Source organism: Trachemys scripta, chromosome 5 (genome assembly GCF_013100865.1).
Source record: "Trachemys scripta elegans isolate TJP31775 chromosome 5, CAS_Tse_1.0, whole genome shotgun sequence".
NCBI lineage: Eukaryota > Metazoa > Chordata > Testudines > Emydidae > Trachemys > Trachemys scripta.
Window position 1 is genome coordinate 88,184,055 of NC_048302.1, and position 16,575 is coordinate 88,200,629.

General features: G+C 40.1%; 1 protein-coding gene across 4 annotated transcripts in view; it reads left to right on the top strand.

The window, feature by feature from the left end:
* Positions 1-16,575, top strand: part of CLOCK (clock circadian regulator) — a 117,984-nt gene that overhangs the window by 87,514 nt on the left and 13,895 nt on the right. For all 4 annotated transcript variants that reach the window (XM_034772934.1, XM_034772938.1, XM_034772936.1 and 1 more), the window contains 10 exons: positions 4,976-5,096; positions 8,352-8,465; positions 10,219-10,337; positions 10,879-10,961; positions 11,177-11,283; positions 11,794-11,941; positions 12,184-12,259; positions 13,224-13,365; positions 13,818-13,918; positions 16,170-16,259. In XM_034772934.1, the coding sequence (XP_034628825.1) occupies positions 4,976-5,096; positions 8,352-8,465; positions 10,219-10,337; positions 10,879-10,961; positions 11,177-11,283; positions 11,794-11,941; positions 12,184-12,259; positions 13,224-13,365; positions 13,818-13,918; positions 16,170-16,259 (1,101 nt within the window). The remainder of the gene's footprint in view (positions 1-4,975; positions 5,097-8,351; positions 8,466-10,218; positions 10,338-10,878; positions 10,962-11,176; positions 11,284-11,793; positions 11,942-12,183; positions 12,260-13,223; positions 13,366-13,817; positions 13,919-16,169; positions 16,260-16,575) is intronic.

Sequence of the window (16,575 nt, forward strand, 5' to 3'; positions counted from 1 at the left end):
GCGGTACCATAGCACTAAGTATATCTAAGGTACCAAAATCCTCAGTAGAGGTAGCCTTGATATCTGCCTCTAAGCAGAAGGAGGTAAGGAATAAATCTCCAAGAAAATCTCGGTCACTGACCCATAAGAAGACTACGGAGACTTCAGGTCCCAAGGGGAGTTACATGCAAATTCCAGGTGATGCTAATACTGCAAAAGCAAAGAGGAATCGGATGTCTAATGCAGTGTTGTTGTAGCCATATTGGTCCCAGGATCTTAGAGACTAGATGGGTGAGGTAATATCTTTTACTGGACCGACTTCTGTTGGTGAGAGAGACAAGGTTTTGAGCTTACACAGAGCTTTTCTTCAGGTCTGGGAAACTAACTCAAAGTGTCACTGCTAAACTCAAGATTTGAACAGATTGTTTAGCATAAGTAGTTAACGCTTATTTTAAGGGACCAGTCAAGGTGATTGTTAACACACCTCCAGTCATAGGCAGGAAAGGTGGGGAGGTTGTTTATGGCTTATTGAAACATCTGTAACCCACTATCAGTATCTCTATTCAGTCCATGATTTTTAGTGAGTAGCAAAGTTATGAATTTAAGCTCCTATTCATAACTTTTCTAAACACTAAAAATCATGGTCTGAATAGACACTGGATTTATGGCTTATTGCAACAATCTGATATGTTGCACACTTTGACATCTTTGAGGATCACCAGTCCAGTTGGAGCCCATTAAGACTGTTTAGCACTGTGGTAGCTGTGGTTTCCCTGCCAGGGAATCAGGGTTTCTATTTTTTCACCCAGCTCCAGATTCTCTAGTAGTCGAGGCTGTTAATGAACAAGACAGACATCATGGCTCGAAGTCCACCCCACAAGTAAGGGCCACAAGAGACGATCTTTTTGGTCACAAGTCTTACTCTTCCGCCATGCTTCCGAGTAGCAAACCATCACGTGCTCATGGCCAAATACAACTATTTAAGTTACAACAAATTTAATTTGTTTATTGAGCACTTGCCAGAGGAACATCATGAAAAATTTAAGGCAAATGTAAAAGGGTCAGCTCCTGGCAAAGACATTGCATTAGCTGCTGCAGATATGTCATCATGGTCTATATCCACTGGAGTGGTCCTGAGAAAAGCATCTTGGCTTCAGCTGTTGGTTTCCCCAAGAGAAGTCCAAAGTACCATTGATAACCTTCCTTTTGATGGTGGCAAGCTCTTTGTGGACTTGATGGATACATCTCTCCACACTTTAAAGGACTCGAGAGCCATGCTGTTATCCTTAGGGTTTTATATTTCTGTAATAGAAGGAGATGTAATTGGTCTCAGATGGCACAAAGAGCATACCCAGTCCTGTGTTCAACTTATCGTAGGCCATCTGAGCCACTGGCTGAGAGACCAAGATATTCTAAGAAGAAACCTTTCAGCTACAGCCACATCTTCTCAGCCATGCACATCCTCCAAGCAACAGTTTTGATGGTGTGGTCGGGAGTATCAGACAGAGGTTTATACCTGCAACCTCCTACCCCTCCCTTCTCTCAGATGTCATCTCTCCCCTTTTGGAGACTGTATGGGTTTTGGAAGCCATAACATCTGGTTAAACTATCCATTTCAAATCCATCCCTTGTACACATTCCTCCTCCCCATCCTTCTTCAGGAACCCTTCTTGCAATCAGTTGCTGGTGCAAGGTGTTACCTCTTTTGTGTTTAGGAGCGATAGAATCAGGTCCTGTACTAGCACAGGGGAAGGGGATTCTAATCAAAGTACTTCCTGATCTCCAAAAAGAATGGTGCCTGGAGGCCAGTTTTCCATCTCATGTCTCTCAACAGATATGTAAAACAGCAGATATTCAGGATGATGACCTTCGCAGCAATAATTCCCTTGTTATATATAGGGGATTGGCTTGCAACTCTCGACCTACAAGGTGCATATTTTCATGTTGCTATTCACCCTTCACACAAGAAAGTTTTTTGTTTTCTAATCAACAGTGAGCACAATCAATACAGAGTGCTCCCTTTCAGCCTATTTCTGCCTCGAGGGTATTCTCAAAGATTCTGGTGGTAGTTGCTGCCCATCTATGTCATCTGGTTATAATCATTCTCCCATATCTGAATGATCAGTGCAGATCATTTTAGGAAGTCTTGGCAGTAGTAAAGATGTGTTCTCTTTTTCACAGCCTGAGACTTCAAATCAACCTTGAAAAGCCCATTTTTGATTCCAATACAGCGCCTAGACTTCATAGGAGCGTCCCTGTATGCAGCGACTGGCAGCGCCTACCTCCTGTCCAGCAGATTTCACACTAATGACTCTCATCTCAGGGATCAGAACAGACCACAATTAACAGGAAAAGATTGTCTTCAGATACAGGGACATATGTCAGATTGCGTTTTTGTAGTGCAACATGTCAGATAATATCTCTGAGGTCTACAGGAGTGGCTTTGAACAGTTTGAAGAAGTTTACAAATCAAGCAAGCACAGCCTAGGAAGATTGGGGGACTGACAGTAATGGGTTCTGCAGTCACTCATCAGTGTAGGTGTCCCATTCTTTCAGAATCCCCCTACCATAGTGATAACATTGACGCTTCACTTTTAGGTTGGGGGGCACATCTGGGACTAATAAGGTGCAAGGCAAATGGTCTCTACACGAGCAGCTTCTTCACATCAATAATTTGGAATTGAGAGCAGTCAGAAATGTTTGTCTACACTTTCAGATCCAAATCAGTAAAGATAATGACAGACAATGTGACATGCATGTATTCTATCAACCATCAGGGAGCATGTTCCCATTTCTCTGTGCCAAGGTGATAAAACTCTGGAATTGGTGTATAGCCAATCAGATAGTTTTCTCAGCTTCTTGCCTCCCAGGTATACTGAACATCATGGCAGATGACCTCAACAGACATTTCTTTCTAAATTACAAATGGGAACTGGACTCTTGAGATCTCCACACAATAGTCTTAGCTTCGGAATTCCCCGAGGCTGATCTGTTTGCCACTGCAGCCAAAACAAAATACATCACGTATTGCTTCAGAGGGGGTCTCAATCCCCAATTGCTAGGAGATGCTTTTCTCCTCTCATGAATGAAGGAGCTTCTTTGTGCACATTCACTGACGCCATTATAGTTAAAGTTCTCAACAAGATCAAACAGGATCGGGCCAGAGTTGTACTGATTGCACCAAAGTGGCCAAGATAAAATTTGGTATTCCTATCTAATCAGACTCGTCTTATGCTCTCTGTGGTGCCTTCCATTCATTCCTTGTCTACTGACTGAGGATGCCAGTCAAACACTTCACCCCACCCTGCAGATTCTGAGGCTCCAAACATGGCTCCTTGGTTCTCGAGAATAGTGGTATCCTGTTCATCAGCGATACAACATATAATGTTAAGTAGTAGAAGAGACTCCACAAGAAATACTTACCTTCATAAATGGAAAAGATATTCTCTTTGGTGTAACAGCAGTTGTCAGATTTTGTCAACTTGATCTCTTCCCAGGGTATTGGATTACCTGTTGGAATTGAAAACATCAGGTCTTTCTATGAATTCCATTAGAGTACACTTAGCAGCTCTTCCATTAGGTACACTTAGCTTTTCGCACACCCATAGGTTTTTTTTGTTCTTCACTGACCCAACCATAGCAAAATACCTAAGAGATTTGTTGAATCTTTCTCCACAAATCAGAGATCCTACTCCTAGCTGAGACCTTAACCTAGTCCTTAATTACTTTATGAAACATCCTTTTCTGCCATGAGCTCTGTGTTGTTTATTAGATTTACCTATGAAGACAGCCTTCCTGGTAGCCATCACTTCTGCCTGAAGGGTTTGAGAATTGAGGGCTTTAATGGCAGACCCCCATTTATGGTCTCACCAGAAACAAAGTTTCGCTATGGGCCCATCCAATATTTTTACCTAAGGTGTCCTCAAAATTTCATATTAATCAAATCATTCATCTGCCATTTTTTTCTCCAAAACAACATTGGACTAGTCATGAAGCTATATTCCATACACTAGATGTCAGGAGGGCATTACTCTTTTATCTAGAGAGAGGACCAAACCATTTAGAAGATCTCTTAGACTGTTTGTATCCACTGCAGACAGAAACAAGGGTTTGGTCATTTCAAAATAGAGGTTATCAAAGTAGATCTCTATATATATTAAAATCTGTTACAACTGAACTCATGTTCAACCCCCTTTGAGAGCAATAGCACGTTCCACAGGAGCACCAAGTACTTCTGTAGCCTTACTTAAGGATGTACTGGTTGCAGTGGCAAATTGGTACTCTGTTCATGGTTTCTAATCATCATGCCTTGGTGTCTGCAGCTAGATCAGATGCTGCTGTAGGCAATGCAGTTCTCTTCTGTATTGGACTCTGCTCCAAATCTCCTGCCTCCTTAGGGGGGATATTGCTTGGGAGTCTCCTGAAGTGGAGCACCCATAGGAACACTGCTTGAAGGAGGAGAGGTTACTCACCTTGTTCAGTGACTGCGGTTCTTCAAGGTGTATGTCTCTCTGGGTGCACCACTGCCCACCCTCCTTCCCCTCTGCTTCTGTGGGACTTCGTAGTGTTGAAGGAACTGAGGGTGGTTCACCCACACAGCCCCGTATAGCCTTGGTACGGACATGAGGATCTGTGAGACACATGCGTGGGCTGAATGGGCAATGCTACCAAAAAAATTTTGATCAAAGGTTCAGGGTGCAGGCACACCTGATGTGGAGCACCCACAGGGGGACACATTTCAAAGTTCTCCAGTTACTGCACAAGGTAAGTAACCTCTCCAACAGTGTCAAAAATCTGTGCAATCAAGAGGTGATCACTTCTTGCAAAATGGTATTTTGTTTCTCAGAAGATGGTTTTGCTGAATCTATAATGTTTTTGTATGTTTGTTTTCTCATCCCTGACCTCTTTAATTACTTTACGTTAAAACAATGGGCTTTGCAAAGATGTCATGTCTTTCATTATTAAAATGTTTCTGAAATCTTTTTTTCTTTTTCAGTCTGATCTTGTGGATCAGAGTATATTTAATTTTATCCCAGAGGGGGAACATTCAGAGGTTTATAAAATACTGTCTACTCATCTGCTGGAAAGTGATTCATTGACCCAAGAATATTTAAAATGTAAGTTGTATTGCTAAAAAATCTGGTAGATGTGGGAATCTTATCATAGAGTCTTTATATGGGCAACTCAGTTTCAGTGGAAGTAAATGCTTATGGAATTTCAGGGTGAAACTTATAGGTCTTAAAGGAAAAAGATGAGTCATTTTATTCTCTGAAGTAAATCAATATTTTATTTTAAAATTTCCCAATGACCAGAATAACATTGCATGTCATAAACATTTCCAAAACACAGGGAAAGTATTTCTGTTTATAATTTATTGTCACATAATCATAGCAGCTGGAGAGAATAAAGACCTATTATGTCATACACCATTGGAATCATACTTCCAGGCACTTCCCATTAGGCAGCTGTCCATGGAAACTTCCCTAGTAGGAGTTCCGCTCTTCTGTGGCTTCTCTGTAAAGCTGAAGTATGGACAGTGAGTGCTCTGAGCCTTTCCAAACACAAATCCCATAGTTTCCTCTCCACTATGTTGGGTAATTCCATGTTGGGGAAAAAATAAAATGCCATAAGCCATTTTCTCCATTGCAGCATGTATATTAAATTCTTTATTAAATATGTTGTTTGTGGTAGTGTTGTTGCCATGTTGGTCCCAGGATATAAGAGAGACAAAGTAGGTGAAGTATTATCTTTTATTAGACCAACTTCTATCAGTGGAAAGTTCAAGCTTTTGAGCTATACCTACCTCTTCTTCTGGTCTAGAAAAGGAAATCAGAGTGTCTGAGCTAAATACAAGTTGAGGACAGATTGCTAAGCATAAGGGAAAAGGGGTAAGGCATGTTGTAGGAAGCCACTTGAAAGGAAATCTGCAACTGAGGATTATATTGTTATGCATAGGGGGTTTGAAGAAGGTGATTAGGGATAGTATGCGGTGGGGTGTGTTACAAATTATTGTAATGAGTCCTAAAACTAGTGTCCCTATTGCATCTATAGTTTTTAGTGTCAGGCAGATTTATGAATGTAAGTTCCCAGGTTCAGTTTTGAAGGTGCTATGCAGGTTTCCTTTGAGGATGAGTTTTGAAAGATCAGATAGGGAGCGATTGCTTTGTGAAAAGTTTCTGCCCACAGGTGATATGGTATTTTTATCTTTTATAATTTTTCTGTGTGAGTTCATTTAAAACCATAGTGATATCTGGTTTCACCCACAAAGTTATTATTGACAGGTTTCAGAGTAGCAGCCGTGTTAGTCTGTATCCGCAAAAAGAAGAACAGGAGTACTTGTGGCACCTTAGAGACTAACAAATTTATTAGAGCATAAGCTTTCGTGGACTACAGCCCACTTCTTCGGATGCATTTGATGCACTGGATGAGGTACACCACATGTTGTGATAAGCATGTTTAGGACCCATGAATTTTGAAAGGTATATTGTGCGGGGTGGTGATCATTGTAGAAGTGATGATATGTCTGCAGGTTTTGCATCTGTTGTTCTGGCAGTCTGATGCCAGTTTGAGTTGGTGAGTTCTGGTTTGTAGGGAGCTTGCTTCAGATGATTAGCTTGGTGAGATTGAGGGATTGTTTGAAGATCAGAAGAGGAGTTCAGGAAAAATTTATTTCAAGATATGGTCCCCATCAACTATAGGTGTAATTGTTTGATGGTACCCCTTATGGGTTCCCGTGGGGGGTGGTAGGTGAGAGCTAGGGGTGTGCAGTCAGTGGGGTGTGTTTTTATTTTTGTTTTTTGCTGTATTGAAGCAGGTTCTCTGGGGGATTTGGATGGCCCTTTCCATGATGCAATCTACTTCTCTGATGGAGTGTTCTTGTTTAGTAAAGGCAGTTTTATGTGTATTTAGGTGAATATTCTGAACTTCCTCTTCAGAGCAAGTTCTGTGGTATCTGAGTGGCTGGCAGTAGATAACAGATTTTTTGGTGAGTCTGGGGTTGTTTCTAGATCTTTGGAGATCAATATGGTGATCCCTGGGTTTCTTGTGGATAGCTGTTTGTAGGATTCCATTGTTGAATCTGATCATGCTGTCCAGGAAGTTGATGCTGGTGTGGAAGCGTTTTAGAGATAGTTTGATCAATGGGTGGTTCTGGTTGAAGTTGTGGTGAAAATCTATGAGGGAGTTGGATCTTCTGTCCAGAGTATGAAAATATCAATATATCTCTATCTCAGGTATATTGTTGGTTTCGTGGTGCATTTTTCCAGATATTCTTCCTCAAATGGGCCCATGAAAAGGTTGGTATATTGGGGAGCCATGCTAGTACCCATGACTGTTCCCACAGTTTGGACAAAGTGTTTGTTGTTAAATGGGAAGTTGGCCTCATTGACGTAGTCATCGTGTTTAAGGACTACAGCAACTCCCCCTTTGCTGGTTTGATCGCTATCTGGTAGTTGGATTTTAGGGGCAGCATATCTGTCCTTTTGGTGGTAGGAAGACTGTGGTGATGTAATGTTTGTGGAGGATTTCATTGTATCTTTTCATAAAGCAATTGATGTAATGATCCAGTGTTGGTTTCATCCACGGGGAGGGCCGGGGGGAGGGTGAGGGTGTCCAGTCAGATTCTTTTTTCTTATGACTGTCAGTGGGATTGTAGTAGTTGTGGGTGGCAGTGTTTTAACTGTGAAACAATTCCTTGAGGAGGTTCATGGGTCTTACACATGCCTATCACGTGTGGTGTATTCATTCAGTGCATCAAAGCCCCAATAACAGCTATCTGAGTGAAACAGACAATCCTGCTCTCAAATGAACTCTCACAGAAAAATGATAAAAGATAAAAAATACCCTGTCACCTATGGGCAGACCCTTTTCACAAAGCAGTCACTCAGTATCTGATCTCTTAATACTTGTCCTCAAAGAAAACTGGCACAGTTCAAAAGTGAGCCTGGAAACTAAAATTCATAAGCCTGTTAGACATTAAAATCCTGGACTCAGCCGGGACACTGGTTTTTTGGCTTATTACAACAATTTATAATACTCCCACATCACACCCCTTATGCATCATAATTTAACCCTCAATTGCACAATTCTTTTTCAAGTGACTTCTTTCAACGTGCTTACCCCTTATGCTTAACAATCTATCCCAACTTGTATCTAGTTCAGAGACTCTGATTTCCTTCCCCAGACCTGAAGAAGCGCTCTGTGTATCTCAAAAGCTTGTACCTTCTACAACAGAGGTTGGTCCAATAAAAGATATTACTTCATCTATCTTGTCTCTTTTATGAAATATGTATGCTAATTATTATTGCTTTTATATTAATCTCTATTGGTGCATGTTTCATCATGTAAGCTGCCTTTTCATTATATTGTTTCAGCAAAAAATCAATTAGAATTCTGTTGCCATATGCTGCGAGGAACAATAGACCCGAAAGAACCACCTACATATGAATATGTAAAGTTTATAGGAAATTTCAAGTCTTTGAATAATGGTAAGAAATGCTTCACTGTAATGTGGCCAAAATTAAAGGCACTTTCTGAAGATTTATACATTAGGAAAGGTTTGTGAAAACTTAGTGATAATATTTAAAATATTTTGGTATTTATTTTGAAAGATACTAGACTATGATACAGGTTGTGTTGTTTATACTTAGCATTACTGAAAAAATAATACTTATTTATATTTGGTATTATATTGTAGACAGTAATGTCTGAGCAGGTGAAAGTAAAATAAAAATAGTACCTTGTAGCTCTATAACTCCTTCCATTAAAGAGTGTTAATGTTTGTAAAACACTTTAGTAAACATTTTACACAAGAGGAGACGTGAGGTAAAGAAAAAATTAGGCCAGTGTTTTTAAGTGCCTAAATCCATATCTAGGTACATTACTAATTAACGTGACTTTTTAGAGTTACTGAATACCTGCAGCTGTCATTGGCTTCCAGTGGGTTCAGAATTAGAACCTACGTCTCCACCTTACACTCAGTCCTGTGCTTTAATCAACAATTATCCTTCATAGAACACTCAGAACAAAACCACAGCAGCTGTTGTTTTTTTAAATATGGTATCAGAAGGGCAGGGGAATTTATCTCTTAACTGCATGGTTTTTCCTGCAGAGTATGAGATAAATTGAGCTCTCAAAGGATAAATGTGTGGCTGAGGCTGCCTAAATTGTTATATGTTTTGTAAGCAAATAGAATGTTATAAATATTCTGCATTTGGAAGACAGTACAGGAGATAGAAGAGTCCTAAATGCTGTAGAACTTACCAGTTTTGACATGAAAATTAACATAAAATATTCCATTAGGATATATTGTGTAACCCAGGTTATATCGGATTGGTATTATGTAGGAAAAAGATTTCAAGCAATGACGTTCTGTAGGAGTGACTTATTTGTTCTCTACTGGCTGTCTATACTTGATCATGTAGGAGGATTAGTGGGCCCCTGCGTTGTTCCATCAATAAACTGGGTGATGTTATCTTGAGCTGAGCAAAGTCTAGAAAAGAAAGCATTACCTAAGGATTAAAGAGAAAAAGGTTACTGTTCTCTCATGACTTCATTGGGGCTAAAAATGACAAAACCTGATGAAAAATTCAGAAATTTAAAACCATTTGTTAACAAGTAGTCTAAAATAATCTAATTAAAATAGGTATTAAGAAGCAATGCTATAGCTTTTATTCGTTTCCTAAAACCATCTGTTGTCCATGACTGTATTTAAGTAGCTGGACTCTAATTTTAGTTGTTAGAGAAGTCCCTTGCTGGTTTTGATAACATGGATATGACTAGTACTATTAAATTATATGCCACGTTTGTATTTTTAAATGTAGCTTTGCTCATAATTCATAGTAAATTTATAGTATCTTACAATAAGTTAATGTTGGGGGTTTTGCCAACTTTGTGCCATCATGCACATTTTGTAACTAAGGCTATGTCTACACTACCACTTACATTAGTATTACTTATGTCACTCAGGGGTGTGAATAAGCCACCAGTGACCTAAGTGCTGGTGTGGACATCACTATGTCTGTGGGAGAGTTTCTCCTGCCAACATAGTTACTGCTGCTCATTGGGGGTGGATTAATTAAGTCTACGGGAGAGCTCTCTCCCATTGGCCTAGAGCAGCAATGCTTGAGAGCTTACAATGGCGCAGCTGCATCGGTGTAGCTGTGCTGCTGTACGCTCTCTAGTATAGCCATAGCTTAACTCTTCTCCCTCTCCATCTTTCCCCCACCCCATCTCCTTCAGTCCCCAACTCAGCGCACAACGGTTATGAAGGAACTATCCAGCGGCCCCATCGGCCTTCATATGAAGACAGAGTTTGCTTTGTAGCTACAGTTAGATTAGCTACACCTCAGTTTATCAAGGTACGTTTGGGATTTTCCTCTGCACAAGTGAAAACAAGTGTTTACGACACTTGGTAAACACTTAAGTGTGCTTAGGTCATGAAACTTTCAATGTGACTATACCACTTTAAGTATTACTACAAACTTTTGATCCAAAACAATGCAGACATCTGGTCTACACTGCTTTCACCTAGGAGTGTCCTCCACATTGCTGACAATATCAGAGAAGTTTTTTGCAGTTCATTACAGTTTGAAATAACCTCAAAAGCCATTGATTTCTGTGCATATTCCAGTATCATTAATATTGGGTTTGATTTTGATCTCACACCAGCATTACTCATTGAAGTCAGTTGAGTTATGCCAGTTTAGAGCTAGTGCAGTTGAGATCAGATTTTGGCTCAGTCTGCTTTAAATACATAAAAACAATGAAAGTGCCTAAAAAATAACTTTTAAAGCTACGTTCTTGTGGATTTATCAGTCTACTTTGAGTAAGTCTGAATTTCATAAGAGCTTCTAAATTAGAATAGAGCAGATTTGAGAGACTTGTTTGTTTGTTTTTTAGGAAATGTGCACTGTTGAAGAACCCAATGAAGAGTTCACATCTAGACATAGCTTAGAATGGAAGTTCCTATTCTTGGATCACAGGTGCCATTCCTTATAATAAAGTAGTACATAGTAGCATTCTGGCTGTAATCTTTAGAATACGCTAATCAACACTGACTATTCATAAACTGAGTTGGGATTTGTGTGGGTTTTTATTATTATTTTGGAGAACATGTTGTAAACATGAACTAGGATGAGACTGATTTTATTGTTTTTATATGTAAAAATAAAGTAACATTAACTTCTATATTAATTAGGGCACCTCCAATAATAGGCTATTTACCATTCGAAGTTCTGGGGACATCGGGCTACGATTACTATCATGTAGATGACCTAGAAAATCTGGCAAAATGTCACGAACACTGTAAGTAAATGTCAAAACTCGGTGCTACAAAAAACATCCTCAATTAAACATCTGTATGTTATGTGAAAGTCTTCTTAATTATACTGAATTGTGTGGAGAAGGCAGGATACTTACTGAAATCCTGCATCACTCAAGTGATACTTTCTGTGGCAAGACCACAGTTTCCTGCTACAAAATGTTTATGGTTCATTTATATACAGGCACCGGAGATGTGGTCTCATACCACAGCCTTCTAATATAAAGAAATTACAAAATCATGGCTGCTGTAGCTGAAAAAATTTGTAATATAACTTATTGAAAAGCCTTCTTTTCCATTGTTTGTAGTACTTGAAATAGAAGTTCCTCTTTTTCTTATCTTGTTTTTAGTCATTATCCTAGTGTCAGTCAGATTCAGGTGAAGATCTCTTAATTTAGATTTAGTGAATAATACAAATAATTGAATTACTACTGCGTCACAGAATTCACATAACATGTGAAAGCAAAGAAGTCTTATTCTTTTTTATCTTCTAGTAATGCAATACGGGAAAGGGAAGTCATGTTATTACAGGTTCCTGACAAAGGGGCAGCAGTGGATTTGGCTACAAACACATTACTATATTACTTATCATCAGTGGAATTCCAGGCCAGAGTTTATTGTCTGTACACACACTGTAGTAAGGTAACAGTTGTTTTTTTATTAATTTTAGAGAAGCTCTCTTAATTGGCAACTGTATTGCTGATTTTTTAAAACATTGGAAAGATTTAACTAATAGTAGTTTGCAAAGACATTGTGAAGCCTCCTGAGTGTTTATACCCTTTATTCCATGAGCAAAACAGCATGTCTGAGGAGGTCACATTTCAAGACATTATGGTAAAAAACATTTAGACGAGATATAATAAATGTGGTTTGTTCTTTTATAGTTATGCAGAAGTTCGAGCAGAAAGAAGGCGAGAACTTGGTATTGAAGAGTCTCTTCCAGAGATAGCAGCAAATAAAGTGAGCTTCCTAACTTTTTTTTATTATATGGTGTCCCTTTGTACTGCTGTATATTTGATTTTTTTAATCAAAGGTAGGAAAGTTTTTATCCTCTGCTGCTACAGCTAATGCGATGCTTTTTAACTATGAAATATTATCCCATGACTAAGAAGATGTAGGAAAGGTGACTGCTTCACAACGTACGACCTTGGAGTTCTTCTTTATTATTTTTAGGTTTATTAATGTATTACATAGCATACAGAGGCCCCAGTTAGGATTGGGGCCCCAAAGTGTTAAATACAGATACAAAGATTGATGTAGTCCCTTCCAGCTGAAAAAACAAGGAACAGATAAAGTAGGGAGAGGGAGGGAAATCAGCAGAAGGGGACAGCATAGCTCCATCACATGGCCTCCACCCACTTCTCAAGAGCATCCAGAAGTCTTTCTGGATGAATACCCTCCCGATGAGACTCTGAAGGTGTTCAGGATATTGGGCCTCAGAAAGGTAAGTCAGGGGCAGGCACTCATGATGTGCTCCCTTGGTAGTCTGGCAAATTTCCCAGTGGAAATCTGCTGCTTATGGCACAACTAACTATGCCTGCATGGCTTCTCGCTCCTCCAAGAGAGAAAGAGAGTTAGCAGCAGTAGGAAGTGAGTTATGTTGCTGGAGAGGAAAGGAAGTCTGTGCAGCAGCACAGGACTGGCGCAGAACTCAGAGTTGCAGAATTTGCCTGCATATCTTTGGACTCTGGGTTTTTATGGCTTTGTATCGCCTTTCTTTACATGTTACGAACCCGATAAATGGAAACTCCATAAACTTAAACTTGTAGAGTATAAAAGGACAAAACTTTTTCTGCAGATTTATCTGTCAGGGAGTTGATTGGCCCAGATGTTTTAATTTGCTAAGCTGTGTTTGCCAACTGAAATATTTATTGTCTATGTGCTGAACCATCAAATAAAATGATTTTTATTTGTACCCCTTCAGAATCAGGACTCCGGATCTGATAATCATATAAACACGGTCAGCCTCAAAGAAGCATTGGAAAGATTTGATCACAGCGGTACACCTTCTGCTTCCTCCAGGAGTTCGAGGAAATCTTCGCATACTGCAGTCTCAGATCCATCATGTAAGTGCTAACCATTGAAAACGTAATTGCCTTCTAAGGGGAGACTGTATCTGTCCTTTCTTACTGTGTTTTTATTGAAATAATGCATTTTAAAACTTTTAAAATATTTTATTAATAATCTATCTGAATGAAACACTGAATTTAAAAATGTCCCTCTCGATGGCTTAACTACCAGTAGTGCAGCAGCCTGAGGGCACCAGGTTTATCCAGAGAGTTCTACATTTAAATCTTGCCCAGTAGAAACCCACTGAAACATCTGATATTAAAATAAAATCTTATTTCATACTATCAGGCCTATGCAATTGATAAAAATGTACTTTTGAAAAATTTGCCTGAAGCTTTCACTCAGGCAAAACTCCTTTTGACGACTTCGTGTATGGAGTTACAGGATCAGGCTTATTATTATTATTATTAACAAAATGTGTTTTCACTTTTACATTGATCATCATTAGCAACGCCAACAAAGATGACAATGGACACTAGCACTCCTCCAAGACAAAACTTATCTGGTCATGAAAAGACTGCACCAAGGAGGTCATCACTTAGTAGTCAGGTAACTCTTCAAAGGAGAGCCTCTGTGTAAAATCCATTTATTTCACTTGTAAATGAAAATGTTTAAATCTACAGTAAACTTTACATTTTTTTCCTTAAAGCATAGAGTTTGATTTTGAACTGGAAGTGAAAACATTTTCAGTCTGGCTACTTGATTGCTAAGATTGCATGATCAAGGTTACTTACACAAACGCTTATGCAGGTGTTTAATTTTACATGCTAAACTAAATGTGACTACTCACATGCATATAGTTAGGGTCCTATCAAATTCATGGTCCATTTTGGTCAATTTCATGGTCATAGGATTTTTAAAGTAGTCAGTTTCATGGATTCAGATGTTTACATCTGAAATTTCACAGTGTTGTAACTGTGGGGGTCCTGACCCAAAGGGGGGGTCATGGGGAGGGGATCCACGGGATTGTCATCCTTACTTCTGTGCTGCTGCTGGCAGGGGCGCTGCCTTCAGAGCTGGGCAGCCAGAGAACAGCAGCTACCGACTGGGAGCCCAGCTCTAAAGCCAGCGCTGCCATCAGCAGCAGCACAGAATTGAGGGTCGCAGGGTATGGAGGGGGCTGTCGCTTTTGGAGGGTGCAGGACCAGCCTTATCGGTTGGCTATCGCCCAGGGCCCCATGGTCAGGGGGACGCTGTTCCTCCCACACAGCCAGCTCAAGGCCCCTTTAGCCCCTGAGCACTGTGCCTGGAGCTGGGGAGGGGCAGGACTGGGGGCACCACCGCCGGGGTCTCCTACTATGCACTGGGCTCCAGCTGCTAGTCCTAGTGGGGCTGAGGAGGGATGGGACTTCACCTTCCCCTTCCTGAGGCCAGGTCAAACCCACCTCCAGGAGTGTGCCACCCTTACTTCAGCACTGCCTTCAGAGCTGGACTCCCAGCCAGCAGCTGTGGAGCTTCCTGCAGCCAGGGGAGGTTCCCAGAGGTGGGTCTGACCCAGCCCTGGGGCTGGCCTCTGCAAGGAAAGAGGAAGTCCCAGCCCAGCCAGGACTAGCATCTGGAGCCCAGCACACAGTAGGAGCCCGCCTTCCCTACAGTAGCCAGATTTCTTGGGGGAAATGAGATTGCATGGTCCATGATGCATTTTTCATGGCTGTGAATTTGTTAGGGCCCTACATATAGGCCCCTACATGTGTTCATTGGGTGGTCACCTGCCATAACCCACATCAGGGCCTTCGGGCAAGCCTGAAATTGGACCCCTGCCTCAGTGTCCCGTTTCAAGGAGCTTCTTGAGTAAGTCTCAAACACTTTTGTCTATTCATACGCCTCCTCAGGGTCTGGTTTATTAATTTTATTTTGAATGTTTATTAATTTATCAAGTCCTTCCTCAAGTTCATTGGTTTACCCCATTATCAGGTCACTTCCAGACCTTTCCGACCTGTAGTCTCAATCCCCAAGTTCCAGGTTTCTCTGATGGAGCCTACTTGTTCCCAGCAGTCTCTCTAGTGCATTCTGGTCTCCCTGAGAATTCTCGCTCTGCAGTTTTCTGCTGCATTTTTATAGGTGAATGAGCTGGTCCTTGCTCAGGTGTGCTTCCTTATTAACTAGGGTTGACTGTCTCCAGACCTCTAGCCCTTAAAAGGCCAAGCCACCCTGTTACAACATGCATAAATCTGTGCTTTCTTTCTCATACAATTTTTCACAAACTAGGTATAACCCATCCAATAACAAAGTTAGGGAATAGTTTCATATTGTTCTTGAAACCCTGATAATATTAGAAAATCCCATATATGACCTCTGCTATGAGCTATTCATTGACTGTGATTTGAGGGGGTTTATTGTTGGTTCGAGATGATTAGTAGAGGAATAAAAAGATGCTGTCAACTTAAAAATGTTTGAAAACAAGTATCTTTACTTACTAACACCACCTTTCAAATTATTACAGTTCTGAAATTCCCATTTTCCTTTCACTATTTGTATTCTTTATTTATTTCTGACATATATCATAACTTGAACAAAGATACACCCCATTTAATCACTTGTACCTGCATGTTCACAGTGCTGCAATATTTCGGTTTCAAACATCGCAGGGAGTCTTTAAGCAAATAAATGCTATTATCCCCTTGAAATATTAAAATAAATGTAGACACATTTCTGTTGGCCTGGTGTTATATAAAAGTGTGTTTTAACAAAATGTACTGTTGTTCCATCTTGGAATTGACAGTTTTTCTTAAATAATTTAGTTATATCTAGTGTGAGACAAGTTCTGTTTGGATAATTGTGGTATGCTTTTAAATCTTAGTCCTTAAACGCCCAGTCTGTTGGACAACCATTAGCACAGCCAATGATGTCTCAACCTGCAACTTTGCAGATCCAGCCAGGCATGTCCCAGGTATGGATTAGTTTTGTATATTTATTAACTGGCTCTTTCAGCAAATAACCCCATTTAGGAATAGGGCGTTAAGGACTTTCTCATTAACTGAACTGTGTGATGGAAGTTTATTTTATGCAAAGTCATCTTGCATTCTCTCTTGTGCCTGATTAAGGTAAACTTCTTCTTAAATGTCCACATGACATAAATTGTCACTGTTAAGTTAAAATCCGTTTTAAAAATCCAGACGTAAGTATAAAATCAGATTAATATTGAATTCATGCTCTGGTGGGAAGGAGGGGAGATGCACAATGTACTGGCATGGCAATGGGGATCT